At 48.5% G+C, this 14,833-nt stretch overlaps 1 protein-coding gene across 1 annotated transcript in view; it reads left to right on the forward strand.

The window, feature by feature from the left end:
* The first annotated feature begins 2,139 nt into the window (after positions 1-2,139).
* The window catches only part of Prx (periaxin), a 20,598-nt gene continuing 7,904 nt past the window's right edge, over positions 2,140-14,833 (forward strand). Inside the window, exons 1-5 of the mRNA XM_031385838.1 lie at positions 2,140-2,172; positions 7,185-7,228; positions 7,313-7,408; positions 7,525-7,650; positions 11,341-11,497. Coding sequence (XP_031241698.1) covers positions 7,624-7,650; positions 11,341-11,497 — 184 coding nt within the window. The 5' untranslated portion in view covers positions 2,140-2,172; positions 7,185-7,228; positions 7,313-7,408; positions 7,525-7,623. The remainder of the gene's footprint in view (positions 2,173-7,184; positions 7,229-7,312; positions 7,409-7,524; positions 7,651-11,340; positions 11,498-14,833) is intronic.

Raw genomic sequence — 14,833 nt, forward strand, 5'->3', positions numbered from 1 at the left:
GGCCAGCCTGCAGCCCTTGGTCCTGGGTGGACAATAGAGTAGAAGCTGCTGACTAGAGCTTTGGGGGTAATCCCCCAGCCTCAGCCTGGCCCCAGCTCTAGGCCTTAGCTCAGAGAGCCGAGAGCATCTGAGGCAGCGGCCTTGTGGGTGACAGAGGCATGTGGGGGTATCTGTGTTTCCTCTGCCGCTCCCCGGGGTCTGGTGAGTCAGGGCAGGCTGGGGGCTGGGCCAGGGGGTCAGCGGAGTGGGAATACTGCCTTGAAACATTGGTTTGAGAGCTGGGCAGGACTGGCTTTAAGTGTTTGATACAGTTGCTTGCTGTGTGGTCTTGTGAAAGTTATACTGTCCCTCTTCCATGAACTGGAAGGCCAGAGGCATCTTTGGGATCTGGCTGAAATGAGGTTGGAGGTCAGTTTTTACCAACTCTTTTGTGGGTAGTTATGAACTGAACATAATGAGCTCTCCCTAAGGCAGAGGCAATAAATACTGCAGAACTTGGAATACAGTGAGTGTCAGTGACAGTGATCTTATTGAACAACAAACAGGAGTTCTACCATGCCGAGCAAAAGTTCAAAGCCCACCTAACCCTCAGGAGAGGCCTGTCCAGCCCTCTCATTTTTGTTGCTATTGCTGTCTGTGTCTTTGAGCCATTATCCCATGAGCCAGGCCTCAAATTCAATATATAGCCAAAGGGGTCCCAAGACAACCCAGCTACACAGACAAACCCTATCTCAAACAGAACAAAACGAAGGGGTAATTTATCCCTTTTGCCATTTATTTATGTACTTTTGTGAATGGTTTTCGTTTGTTTATTCATTTGTTTCTAAGACAGGGTTTCACTGAGTAGCCATGGCTGCCCTGGAACTAGCTCTGTAGACCATGCTGGCCTTGAACTCACAGAGATCTGCCTGACTCTGCCTCCTGAGTGCGTGGATTAGTGCATGCCCCTACCACCTGGCCTGCTTTTGTCTTTATTTTTCAAAGATTTGTTTTCAGTGTCTGGATATAGACATGAGAGTGCAGATAGATGCCTACTGAGCCCAGAGGTATTTGGCACCTAGAGCTGAAGTTACTAATTATTGTAAACCATCCGAGGTGGGAATGGGAACCAAACTGGGTGCTCTGGAAGAACAGAGAATGACCTCAGCTGCTGGGTCCTCTCTCCGGTCCCGGCCTTATCCTTTTTTTTTAAAGTACATTTATTTAGTGTGTATATATATGTATCATAGAATATGTATCATAGGATATGAATATGCATGTCTGTGTGTATGTGGGTGCATGTGTGCACTTGTGTGTGTCTGTGCATGTGTGTGCTTGTGTGCATGTATGCATACACTTGTGTGTGCCCGTGTGGATATCTGTGCGTTCATGCCTGTGTGTAAGTGTGTGTGTGCATGTACATGTGTGCATGCCTGTGTGTGCCTGTGTGCATGTGTGTGTGCGCATGCCTGTGTGCGCTCGCATGTGTATGCACATGTGTGCACATATGTGCGTAAGTCAAAGGACAATTCACATGAGTTGGTTCTCACTTTCCATCACATGGACCCAGGGTCTGAATTCAGGTCCTCGGGCTTAATGGTAAGTGCCTTCATCGGCTGAGCCACCTCACTGGCCCCCACCATAGATCTGAAAACTCATTTGACTCCATCACAACCTTCAAGGGGTAAGTATTCTTACTACTCCTAATTCAAAGACAAAGAAACTGAGGCCCGGTGATATCCTGTGATTGCTGAAGTTCCCATAGCCAGGAATGCCTGAGCTGAGATCTGAACCCAAATTATCAAGGAGACAGTATAAGAGGTTGTCTTGAGAGTCTCAAGGACTGTGTGGGCTAGGCCTGGGTCCAGGAGCCCAGAGGTGGTGGGGGTGGGGTGCTGAGTGTTCCAGTGGGGGTAGTATGCAAATTCTTGAACCAAGGCTGGGGTGGAGGTCTGGGCTCTGGCGAGGGAGAGGTTCCTGTTTCCAGATCCCCACCCCCTTGCAGATGGATGTAGTGCTGAGAAGGGGATGTTTGTTTCCCCACCGCCCACCCTTTAGGTGACATCACAGCAGGACAGCCAATGGCCAGCATCCCCCCTCTGCCCCCTCCTTCCCATTCCTTTTCCCTCCCAGCCCAAGGCTGGGGCTAAACAGACAGACCAAGGAGCTCTGGAGGTGTCTGAAGGCCCACTGGTAAGAAATAATCAGCTGGCCACTCTGAAATGGACTGGGTTGAGCAACCCTAGGAACATAACCTGGGTTCTGGGAGGTCTGGGAAGGGGATTAACAGGAGTTAAATTCATGGGCTGCAGAGCCAGGCTCTGGGTTCAAATTCTACGCTCTCATTTTTATGGGGGGTGGTATGGTCCTTTGATCTCTTGTGGCCCAGGCTGGGCTCTAGCTTATGTAACCCAATATAACTTTGAACTGCTGGGTTCCCTGCTTTCACCTCCCAAGTGCCAGGATCACAGGTGTGTACAACCATGCTGAGTAGACGTAGTGCTGGGGATGGAATCCAGGGCCATGCTGGGCAAGGCTCTATTTATCCAGTCTACTTTTCCTGTAGCCCTTCCTTTAGTGTTCCTGGAGACCCAGTCTCTCATTCTTTCTATATAGCCCAGGTTGGCTTTAGACTCCTGGAAAGCCTCTGACTTTAGTCTCATGAGTTCTAGCGTTGTAAGTGTGCCCAACCATACCTGCCTGGGCAGCTTCAAGCTATCCCTTTGTCTTCACTTTCCCATCTGTAAAATGGGCAGATGGAGGCTCCTTTGTATCGCTGGTGGAATATGTGAACTGTTGGAAAGGGTTCTTGGTCTTTGAAAGTGGATGCTGGAAAGCTTCCATTGATCCCCTTGGTAGGAGACAGGACTCAAAATTTAGTTGGTCCTCAACTTAATGTTCCCTTTTGGTTGGGAGGAACTGGGGGTGCCACTGTGGTACAAAGAAAGGCTGAGTATGGAAGGCAGGTGCGATGGGTCATGTAACCCCAACATAACACTTCGAGGTGGAGAGAGGCAGAAGGATCAAGAGTTCAAGGTCACCCTCAGCTACACAGGGAGTGTGAAGCCAGCCTGCACAACCAGGAGACTTTGTCTCAAACATACAAAGATGGCTGAATCTAAGAAACAGATGCACAGCCCCTACTCTCTGCTCTCTAATATTGCGAGAAATTAAAGTATATTAACTGAACACTTACCACATATGAGGAATAGTGAAGTACCTGTTGGTGTATGTGCACGTGTGTGTGTGTGTGTGTGTGTGTGTGTGTGTGTGTGTGTGTGTGTGTTGAAGACAGACTCTAGGCTGGCCTCCAGCTTACAATCCTCTTACCTCAGCTTCCTAAATCTTAGGATTACTAGCTGGCACCATGCCAACAAAGCTACTTTTATTGGGTATATACTTCTTACTGCTAAGAAAACTGAAGTTCCAGCCAGGCAGTGGGGCTCATGCCTTTAATCCCAGCACTTGGGAGGTAGAGGGAAGCGGATTTCTGAGTTCGAGGCCAGCCTGGTCTACAGAGTGAGTTCCAGGACAGCCAGGGCTACACAGAGAAACCCTGTCTCGAAAAACCAAAAAACAAACAAACAAACAAAAAAGAAAAAAGAAAGAAAGAAACAGGTCCCAAAGAGAAGGGTTTTTTCCATGTACTCAGACTGAAGAAGCTGGGCTGACCTAAGGGGTCACAGTCTACACTGCCTAGGGACCTCCTCTCAGCCTCATTGCATGGCCTTAGAGAGAGGCAAGGGGCCGGGGTAAGCTGGGCATTGCTGAGGGCAGCAGATCATAGATGGCTTAGGGAAGTCAAGGCTCTGAGAGGGAAGAATTCACACATGAGGTAGATAGCAGCTCCTGAGGGGAGGGAGCCAGAAGAACAGAGCCCTTAGCTGGGTCATGGAAAGGCCCAGATGATGATGTCTGCCCCTGAGCCACACTAAGGGTAGATCTGGGCCTGATGGTGTTAGCCTGTTAAGCCAACTCAAGGCCAGTCTAGGCAACTTAGTGTGACTGCGCTTTAAAATAAAAGGGGGAAAGAAGGCTGAGATACGTTAGAGAACACAAACCAGCTGGTAGAGTGCTTTGCCTAGCATGGGAGAGGCCAAGGGCTTGATGTCCAACATCCCATAAAACCTGCTGTGGTTGAGTCTGTAATCCCTGCACTAGGGAGGGTGGTAGATGAAGGAGGTTCAAAGGTTCAAGGTCATCCTTAGCTATGTAGGGAGCCAGAGGCCAGCCTGGGGTACATGAGATCCCATACACCAAATAAAGTAGAGGGTTCGGAGGTAGCTCAGTAGTAGAGTATTTGACCAGCAACTATGAGTTCCTGGATTCAATGCCAAATGTAAAAGACATTACATTTCTGTTTTGTTGCTGTTTTTATTTTGTTTTGTTTTGTTTTCTGAGACAGGGTTTCTCTGTGTAGCCCTGGCTGTCGTGCAACTGTTCTGTAGACCAAGGTGGCCTCGAACTCTGAGATCTTGCCTCCTGAGGGCTGAGATCAAAGGCACTCATCCCCACTGCCTGCCTAAGACATTATATTTCCAGACCTTAACACATAATAAATGTGTTTTAGAAATGGGGTCCTTTGAAAAGTCTGGACAAATTTCAGGCATATACTAGGGTAGTGTCTCGAGAACTGAGCTGTCAACATTCAGAAAGTTCTGCCTGGCCACAATTCAACAGGAGAACCTCATTCCCTCTTCCTGTGACACAAACCAGAGACTCCCCGGAAGCCTGTCCCCCACTTCCTTACCTAGTGGGATGGGCAGGTCTGAGAACAAAGAATGTCTGCGGAGGGAACATTTCCTTCGGAAGCTGCCCCCACCCCTGTCCAGGAGCTGGGCATGTGGCTCAGGAAGGGCTCAGAGGCCTAAATATAACCTGGGCTGGGCAGCTGCTCCAGGAACAGATGAAGAGGGGAGGGATGAAGAAGGGGGACACTGTGTTGCCCGTGTTCTGTCTAGGCTTCCTGTGCCAGGTTCTAGGTGTAACCTCATTGCCTGGGTCCAGAGCAAGAATGTGGCTTCAACATCCTCTGTGGTATCTGCCACCATGTGAGGCAAGGTTCCCTACCGAGGTTCCCCACCGAGGTTCCCCACGGAGGTTCCCCACAGACCTTATTGACTCTCATTTTTAAACAAAAAGATTTATTTTTATTTTATGTGCATTAATGTTTTGCCTGCATGTATGTTTGAAGATGCCAGATCCCCTAGTACAGACAGTTTTGAACTGTCATATTGGTGCTGGGAATTGAACCCAGGTCCCTTGGAGGAGCAGCCACTGAGCCATCTCTTCAGGCCCCTACCCCTTTTGTTGTTTTTATAATTTTTTTTTGAGATGGTCACATGCTGTAGCCCAGGATGAACCCAGAACATATTATATAGCCCAGGCTGGACATAAATCATAAATCATCCTGCCTTCTAGTTTTTTTTTTTTTCAGTAATTTTGAGACAGGGTCTTATGTAGCTCAGGCTACATTTTAACTCATAATCCTATTTGATTACAGAAGTCTCTGACCACACCCAGTTTATGACATTCTGTCTTTAACTTTTCTTTACTTGTCAGCAATATAGGGCCCCGTGGCCAGGTCTGGCACTGACAAGGTCCTCTGGAATTTATTCAATTTGACTCCTCTTGCTCACCTCAACTCTCCCCCAGTAGCTCTGCAAATCAGGCCTTCCCACTGCGAGTTAGGTAGAGAACAGAGGTCAAAGGCACAGGTCTTTATTCTGCCTCATCCTGGCTATGTGACTCTGCACAGGAAACATCTCACCAAGCCTTGATCTTTGCCCCTGTGACAACTAGCAGGTCTGTGGTTGCCCTCACAGGGCCCGGTTCATAGGGAGGGCATCTTAGGAGAGAGAGGTCTTTAGCTTATCTGCAGGAGCTGAAAGGGTTCATAAGGGAGGCTGGGCTTAGACATAGAATCTAGGATTCCTAGCAGTTGCTGACAGTAGCCTTCAGACACTGGGGGCCAGTGGCAGGGGTAGGGGGATGTGATTACAGCATGTGTGTACGTGTCCCGAGGGTTGTCAGGTTCGGCCAGTTGTGGCCTAAGCTTGCTGCATTGCATAGACCCATTTCATACAGTTGGCCTAGGGAGCTAAGGATGACCTTGAATTGTTTGGTCCTCCTGCCTCCAAATGCTAGGGTTACAGTTGTGTGCCACCATGCCTGGTCTAGGAAGTGCTGGGAAATTGAACCCAGGGCCTTTGTGCATGCTAGGCAAGCACTCTACCAACTGAGCTCCTTTGCTTCAGGGGTGAGCTATGAAGGGCCATTGTACGGCAGCGGGTGGGTGGGCGGGTGGGCAGGGGCACAGCAGATGGGCCATTGTGTGACGGAATGTGCCGCATATGCCTGACCTTTTCCTGTGTGGCAGGGGTTGGCGGGCTGGCATGCCAGGTGGGGGCCAAGCTCAGAGACAGTCTCCTCCCCCGTGTCCCTAGGAGGGCCTGGCTGGAGGCCGCCTTCTCTGTACCTTCTTCTTGGGTTGTGTATGCCACACGGGTACCAATTTCCTTGTCTTCTCTGAGATAGCATATTTTCAGTAAAGTAGCTGTCTGGTAAACTAAAGACAGTGACATATGCCTGTAACCCCACTATTTGGGAGGCTGAAATGGGGGGGTTGGGTACAATAGTTCAAAGTCATCTTCATTACATAGAGAATTTGAAGCTAACATGTTCTAAGACCCTGTCTCAAACTCAAAGCAAGGATTGGGAATGTAGCTCAGCAGTAGCCTCGCATCCCATGCATAAAGCCCTGGGATTGACTCCCTAGTACAGAATAAAGCAGACATGATGTGTTTGCAAGTATGTACTACCAGGCCTAGTATTCCTAGCTCTGGATTCAGGCTTTTGTTTGTTTGGTTTTGTTTGTTTGTTTTGTTTTGTTTTGTTTTGTTTTGAGACAGGGTTTCTCTGTGTAGTCCTGGCTGTCCTGGAACTCACTCTGTAGAGCAGGCTGGCCTCGAACTCAGAAATCCACCTGCCTCTGCCTTCCAAGTGCTGGGATTAAAGGAGTGTGCCACCACCGCCTGGCACTTTCAGGCTTTTGAGGCAGTGTCTGACCATGGACTCCAGGATGGCTTGGAAATAACCAGAAGGCACTTGAGCACAAAGAACTGTCAGGATGAGAACAGGGTCAGATTCTTAGGAAGCTACCAGGGGAGATGAGGTAATACCGCTGTGTGTGTTGTTCTTCTTAGAGCCCCAGACCCAGGAGGCCCAGGGAGCTGGAAGTGACCCTCAGGTGAGAGCTGGCTGGTCCCACATAGCCCTCTCTATCTTCCCTGGGCCGGTCTGGTGTCCCATGCCCTTTGTCTCTCCTTGGCAGGCAGCAAGACCTCAAAAGAAGAGTGAGATTCCCGCTCTCAGCTGTGCATCACCCCGAGTGGGGCTCCTGTCAGAAGAGACCATCACTCAGGAAGTGGTGAGGCCTACTCTCCATCCGCCTAATGCCATCCCCGCCCTTGACTTCCCTGGCAAGTCCCATCTCTACCCCACAATCCCTCCCTGCCTCAAGCCTCCATCTTGTACCCCCCCCAGGCTCAGCGGCAGCTGCTCCATGAGGAGCTGAAGCTGGTCCTACAACAGAAGGAGGAGAGGAAACGCGAGCCAGAGCCCCAGGGAACTCTCTGCAGAGCTATGGAGGCCAGGAGCCGCAGCGCTGAGGTGGGTGTCCACAGGTTAGGGTGCCAAGAAGGCGTGTCCTGGCTTCTCTGGGTCTTGGTATCCCCACCTGGAAGCTGGAATTGAAAATGTGAGGGAGAAATTAACATAACATATGTCAAATGCTCAACACAACATGGGGCCTACAGATGGGTGTAGTGGCTTATGCCTATCATTTTAGTTTTCAATCTCAAGGTCAACTTGGACAATTTAGTAAGGCCCTGTCTCAAAAAGGTTTTTAAAAAAGTGTCATTCAGGGATAGAGTACCCTATTATGCACAAGACCTTGGATTCAATCCACTGATGATGATGATGATGATGATGATGATGACGATGACGATGATGATGATGATGATGAAGAAACCAGCAGAGGGACCAGTCAGATGGGCTCAATGGGAACAGGTGCCTGCTACCAAGCCTGATGATCTGAGTTCAATCTTCTGGAAGCTACATGGTAGAGGAAAAGACCTGGTTCCTAAAAGTGATTCCTTTGACTTCCACACATATACACATACATAAATAAATTAATGTATCCCAGCACTTGGGAGGCAGAAGCGGGCAGATTTCTGAGTTTGAGGCCAGCCTGGTCTACAGAGTGAGTTCCAGGACATCCAGGGCTACACAGAGAAACCCTGTCTCAAAAAACCAAAAATAAATAAATAAATTAATTAATGTAAACAAAACTTAAAAACTTAAAAAAAAAAAAAAAAAGGAACCCCTAGGCTAGAGAGATGAAGAGCACTGGATGCTTTTCCAGAGGACTCATTTCAATTTCCAGCACTCACATCTGGCACACTTCTCTGACCTCCACTGGCACCAAGCATGTATGTGGTACACAGACATACCTGCAGGCAAAACACCAATGCACATAAAATTCTTCGTTTGTCTTGTTGCCTCTCCCCTAATCTTACTACTTCTTTTTTTTTTTTTCAATTTTTCATGACAAGGCTTCTCTGTGTAACCCTGGCTGTCCTGGAACTGGCTCTGTAGACCAGGCTGACTTGGAACTTGGAGATCTGCCCGCCTCTGCCTCCTAAGTGCCAGAATTAAAGGTGTGCGCCACCACTGCCCAGCTCCCAAATAATTTTAAAATAAATTAAAAAAATACCTGGGTGTGATAGCACAGGCTTTTTTTTTTTTTTTTTTTTTTTTTTTTTTTTTTTTTTTTTTTTTTTTTTTTTTTTTTTTTTGGTTTTTTGAGACAGGGTTTCTCTGTATAGCCCTGGCTGTCCTGGAACTCACTCTGTAGACCAGGCTGACCTCGAACTCAGAAATCTGCTTGCCTCTGCCTCCCAAGTGCTGGGATTAAAGGTGTGCGCCACCACTGCCCAGCACATAGCACAGGCTTTTAATCCCAGCTCTGGGGAGGCAGAGGCAGGTGGATCTGTGAGTTTGAGGTTAGTCTGATATTCATAGTTAATTTCAAGACAACCAGGGCCTCAAGACCCTGTCTTAAAAACAAAAACAAAAAAGCAAAAACAAAAATTCAACAGAGGGGGGTTGGAGAGATGGCTCAGCGGTTAAGAGCACTGACTGCCCTTCCAAAAGTCCTGAGTTCAAATCCCAGCAACCACATGGTGACTCACAACCATTTGTAATGAGATCTGACACCCTCTTCTGGTGTGTCTGAAGACAGCTACAGTGTACTTATGTATGATAATAAATACATCTTTTTAAAAAAAATTCAACAGAAATATTTTATCAGAAGAGACTAATATAACCAGGCATGGATACATGCTTATGATCCTAGCACTTGTATTCAAGAGGCTGAGGCAGGAGGACTACTGTGAGTTAGAGCCCAACCTGAAATACAGAGTTATGACCCTGAGTCAAAACGCCGGGCAGTGGTAGCACACGCCTTTAACCCCAGCACTTGGGAGGCAGAGGCAGGCAGATTTCTGAGTTCGAGGCCATCCTGGTCTATAGAGTGAGTTCCAGGATAGCCAGGGGTACACAGAGAAACCCTGTCTTGAAAAAAACAACAACAAAAAAACCCCAAAACCAAACAAAAACAAAAACAAAAACACCCCACCCACTACAGAGAAGAGTGGTAAAGTGTGAAGTCACTGTGAAGGAGGTGGGGACCCACACGGCAAATCCAATCCTTTCCTGCTTTATGTGTAGCCTTAGGCAGGTGACCTAATTTCTTGGAGCCCCAGCTTCCTGACTGGCGAGATGGGTCAATGGTCCCCATCTCTGGGAACTCCGACGGGTTCACTCTTTGGACATCTGCACAGTCTGGTACCAAGAAAGCACCTTCAGTCACTGCCATTGCTTTCAAATTCGATGTTAACAGTTTTAACCTCTGCTACTGAATCCCAGGCCTGGTGGCTCTACTTACAAAGGAGCCTAACTAAGGCTGAGGGTGACAGGCAAGGGGGGTCACGGCCTATAGAGTCCTGGGGTGGAATATCTAAGACAAGGCTTGGCTGTTTTATGTACTCTAAGGCATTAAGTAAGTCACTTTAACTTTCTAGGCTTTACTGCCTTCCTGTGACTTCCCAAAACCCATGGGGAGACACAACAAGATGCTGCCCAGAGAGGAGTAGCAGGACCCTACTCTTCCAAGAAGCGCCCCCCTGCCAACTAATGTTTCATTTTCCCCTGCTCTAGTCCCTTCGGGCCACTGCAGTAGGGCATCTAGTCTAGGCCTGATTTTCCCTCTCCAGTCTCCTCCTGACTGGTCACAATGCCTTGCACTCACCCACATTCCTCCATGCTTGTTTAGGTCTCAGTTCACAACCAGACATTCCTTTCACACCACCCAACTTTGCAGTACGGCAATAGGCCCAGAAGTGCAAGGTGCTCCGCAAAATCTTGTGGTTTCCTAGACAGAATCAGACCTCTCGCTTCCCCTTCTGGGAAGCAGATGTGAACCCTCTAGCGTGTTCAGAGCCAGGGCCAGTAAATACCATGAATGCCACTTCTGCTGCGGTCACCATTCATTACCCACGCACCCCCCTTCATTGGATTCCCTTTCCCGGGGGAGTTATGTACGTCTTGGAGTTAGAGTTCACAACAGCATTCTCACACATATTCAAGCCCACAGAGGGCAAGACCCCATTCTTCCATCTCGCATGGCTTAAAGGTGCCTCCCTTTATTAGAAGCATGTCTTTGTCCTGTAGGAATAACTATGATCAAGTTGAATATTTTATATAAATGTTTTGGCTTGTTTTGTGTTGGGAATAGGACTGAGAACCCCGTGCGTGCTAGGCAAGAGTTCTACCACTGGGTTAAATTCCTAGGCTTGTTGCGTGTAGTTATTAAAGCCACACCTGGTCTTTAGAATATGGATAATGGAATTGTCATTTTGTCTTATGAGTTTAATCCCAGTACGTGAAGGAGGATCTCTGTGAATTCGAGGGTTTCTAGGGTGTTCTGGGCTACAGGAGTCCCTGTCTCAAAAATTAAAGGAAAAGAAGGAACAAAAGGAAGAAAGGAAAATTAATAAGCTTATCAAAATCACCTAATTTGGTACTCCTGGTCTAGCCTCCAAGATCTTGCCCCGCCTACTCATCTCCTCTTCTTCCAGCCCTGCCCCGCCCCTTTTCCGGACCCGACCCTCCGGGAGAGCTAGAGGGAAGGGAGAGCTGTTTAACCACAACGCAGGTCCTAGAGAAGGAACGCCATGGCGAGCTCTGGGCGAGTTGCCGTCTTGGAGCTCCATGGCGACCCCTTGCTGCCCCTCTCAGGAGCTGAGACGAGCGGAGTTGGTGGAGATTATCGTGGAGACCGAGGCACAGACCGGGGTCAGTGGCTTCAACGTAGCAGGCGGCGGCAAAGAAGGAATCTTTGTCCGCGAGCTGCGAGAGGACTCACCGGCAGCCAAGAGCCTCAGCTTGCAAGAAGGTAGGCGTGGCCTGGATATGGCAAGGCGGAGCCGGTCTATGGGGGCGGAGTTAAGAATCTGCCTTGGCCATCGCGCTGGAGGCGGGGCTTGCGGGGACGGGGCAAAGCTGGCCTGTGGAGGCGGAGTTAGGAATCTGCTTTGGGTCCCCGACCTGGCGGGGGCGTGGCGGCGTGGGGCGGAGTCTGAAGGCCTGGAGGGTCAGCGTTGACCTGCAGGGGTGTGGTTAGGTATCTGCTTAGAGTCCAGGCCGAATGAAACTGAAGTTGTGCTTATTTTCTAGGAGGCGGGGCTGAGGGGTTGTGGTGAGGCTTTCCTTGTTCTTCTGAATCTAGCTCCTCAAGCATGCCAGACCCTCGCTCTACCACCGAATTACATTTCATTGTTTTGGGTACTCGGGAAGGAGCCCAGGCCCACCTGAACTCGCTGTACAGTTGAAGATGAACTTAATTTACTCCATCTACCAAATGCTGGGATATAGGCATGCACCCCCTTGCCCGTCTTTCAAATTTCTTTTTAAAAATTTGAGTCTAAGTTTCTCAAGTTGACCTTGAACTTCCTAGCTGGGTTTAGACTTAAAAATAATTATTTTATTATTTTATTTGTATGGATGTTTTGCCAACTACGTCTGTGTGTCATGTATCTGTTGTACCTCTGGAGGCCAGAAGAGGGCTCGGAATCCCCTGTGCGCGGACAAGTGGGTGATAGATTATCTGGAAGAGCAGAGAGCACTCTTAACTGCTAAGCCATCTTGCCAGCCCTTGGCCTTGAACTTTTGATCTTTCTGCCTCAACCTCCGGGGTAGCTGGGATGACAGGCCTGAGTGACCGTGCCAGCTGGCACTATGATTATTTAGGGCCAGTTCATTGTCTGTGTTGGACTCCCAGAACCCTCGTGATATTTCTGTGTCTCCATATTTTCATCTTTAAATGGGAATAATTAGCACTGACCTCATGAGGTTATTATGTAGCTTAAATGAGTCAGGTTTTGAAAACAGCACACAGATAAGTGTCACACAGTAAGCACTATGTAAGTGCTAATTATTGTGTTACTGAGACAGGAAAAAGGGGTGGAGTTAACGAGATGGAGAGAGGAGCTTAATTAAATGAAAGATGTTTTTAAGAAAAATGGATAAAGCTGTTTCAACTTATGCATTCCATGTAGCAATTATTCTTTTTTAATTAATTATTTTTAAAATGTATATGTTCATTTTTGTCATATTGAGGATGGAACCCCAGGGCTTTTTGGACTTGCTAGGTGAGTGCTCTATAAACTGTGCTCCCAGCCTCTCATTGGTGAGCTCTGGGCAAGCACTCTACCAATGAAGTACATCCCTGCTCCATAATAATTATTTACTAAGCATATTACTGCTTTGGCTACAATGGTGAACAGAACACAGAAAGGTCCCTGCACTTAACCTTACAGAATAGTGGGGTGAAACTAGTAAGGAGGTAGAGGAAGGGCAATTTTGAAGGGCTCATAAGGACTATGACTTTTATTCTGGGACATAAGCAGAAGAGAAGCAGAAATGAATGCTGTTGAGCTGTTCTATTTACAGTACATTGAAATGTAAGAGGCAGCATGGGGCGGGGGCGAGGGGGGGGAGGTTGGGGGGGCAAGCCTCTAAGAGGTGACAGGCGGGCAAGCCTAATGTGGGGTTGTTGGAAGGACTTGAATTTCAGAGTTTCAGGACTAGGTGTGGGGTACCACAGAGAGGGAGGCCTCAAGGATGCTTCTAGGCATCACTTTTAGGTGGTAGAGTGCCTAGCTAGCTTTCATCCCCAATTCGTTGGTTGTGGGGAATCCCCGAGAAGGTTTTACCTGAGGAGTGAGTGGCCTGCAGATACCTGTTTGGAGAAAGACAAGGTAGGGGAGTGTGTTTTGTTTTAAAACTCAAGGAAAATTTTATTGCAGACTGGGAGAAAAACACCAATGCAGGCAATCTTTACGTCTTAGCAATTGTTGAGGTGGGGGGAGAGGAAGAGAGAAAGTCAGGTCTTTTAAGTTAGGGTCCAAGAAAGCAATGGAAGTTAGTAAGTAGTCACATGGCTAAAGGGCTGGGGGAGGGGCATGGGGAGCCTCAGGGGGAGAATAAGAAAATACAAAACGCTGTGTCAGGGAAAGCATGCCCAGGCTCTGAGCAGTATCCAAGAGAAATAGAAGTGTATAGGAAAGAACAGTTGCCAGGCTTCAAAGTGCTACATGAAAGGAGCTTGGCAAAGCTGCCTCGGTTGTTTCTTGGTTGGTTGGTTGGTTTGGTTTGGTTTTTCTGGAGACAGCCTTTCTCTGTGTGGCCCTGGTTATCCTGAACTCCCTCTGTAGACCAGGCTGGCCTTCAACTCACTTGCTACTGCCATTTGCCTCTGCCTCCCAAGTGCTGGGATTAAAGGCATGTGCTGATAGGTTTGGCTCGTGGCGGCGCGTCCACAGACACCAGATACAAGCAGCTCTGTGTTTTTGGAAGTTTAATTAGGGGGGGGGGAGTGAGGACCGCGGCGCGTGAAGGGAGAGAGAGAGGAGAGAGAGAGAGAGATGGGGGAAACTACCCATTATATATATGTCCCGTGACGTAGCAGTCCAGGTAAAGGTGGGAGCTGAGCCCAATGGATTCTGGGAATATGGTCGCCGTTGCCCTGGTGACAGGTCTGTGGACCCGCCCACATATCTGCCGCAGGCAGGTTCTGGATGCTAACATGTGCCACCATGCCCAGCTTGTTTTCTTATTTTAATTTCTTGAGACAGTCGCCCTAGGTGGTACAGGCAAGCCTTAGATTCCTTGTGCTCCAGCCTCACGAGGGTTGGGATGGCAGGTGGGCACCAGGAGGCCCATCAAACATCATAAATCAGAGCTGTCTCTTGCACACTGGCTGGAGGTGTGGAAGGGCACGTAGGTAGACAATCTTCCCTTCACATCTCTGAACTCTGCATCTGAGGATTCAGCTGATCAGAGACTGAAATTATTTGTGTTGGGGGGAAGTGCTTATACTGAACAACATATGTCTGGACTTTCATTATTCCTTTGTTTGTTTGTTTCTTTGATTGATTGATTGGTTGGTTTTTGGTTTTTGGTTTTTCGAGATAGGGTTTCTCTGTGTAGCCTGGCTGTTCTGGAACTCACTCTGTAGACCAGGCTGGCCTTGAACTCAGAAATCCACCTGCCTCTGCCTCCTAAGTGCTGGGATTAAAGGCATGCACCACCACTGCCCAGCTTTCATTATTCCTTAAGGGGCTAGAGGGGCTCTATAGTTAAGAGCATTTGCTAGTCATGCAGAGAACCAGGGTTCAGTTCCCAGCACCCACACTGTTGCTCACAACTATCCTTTACGGGGGCGGGGGGG

This window comes from Mastomys coucha, unplaced genomic scaffold (genome assembly GCF_008632895.1).
Source record: "Mastomys coucha isolate ucsf_1 unplaced genomic scaffold, UCSF_Mcou_1 pScaffold21, whole genome shotgun sequence".
Taxonomy (NCBI): Eukaryota; Metazoa; Chordata; class Mammalia; order Rodentia; family Muridae; genus Mastomys; species Mastomys coucha.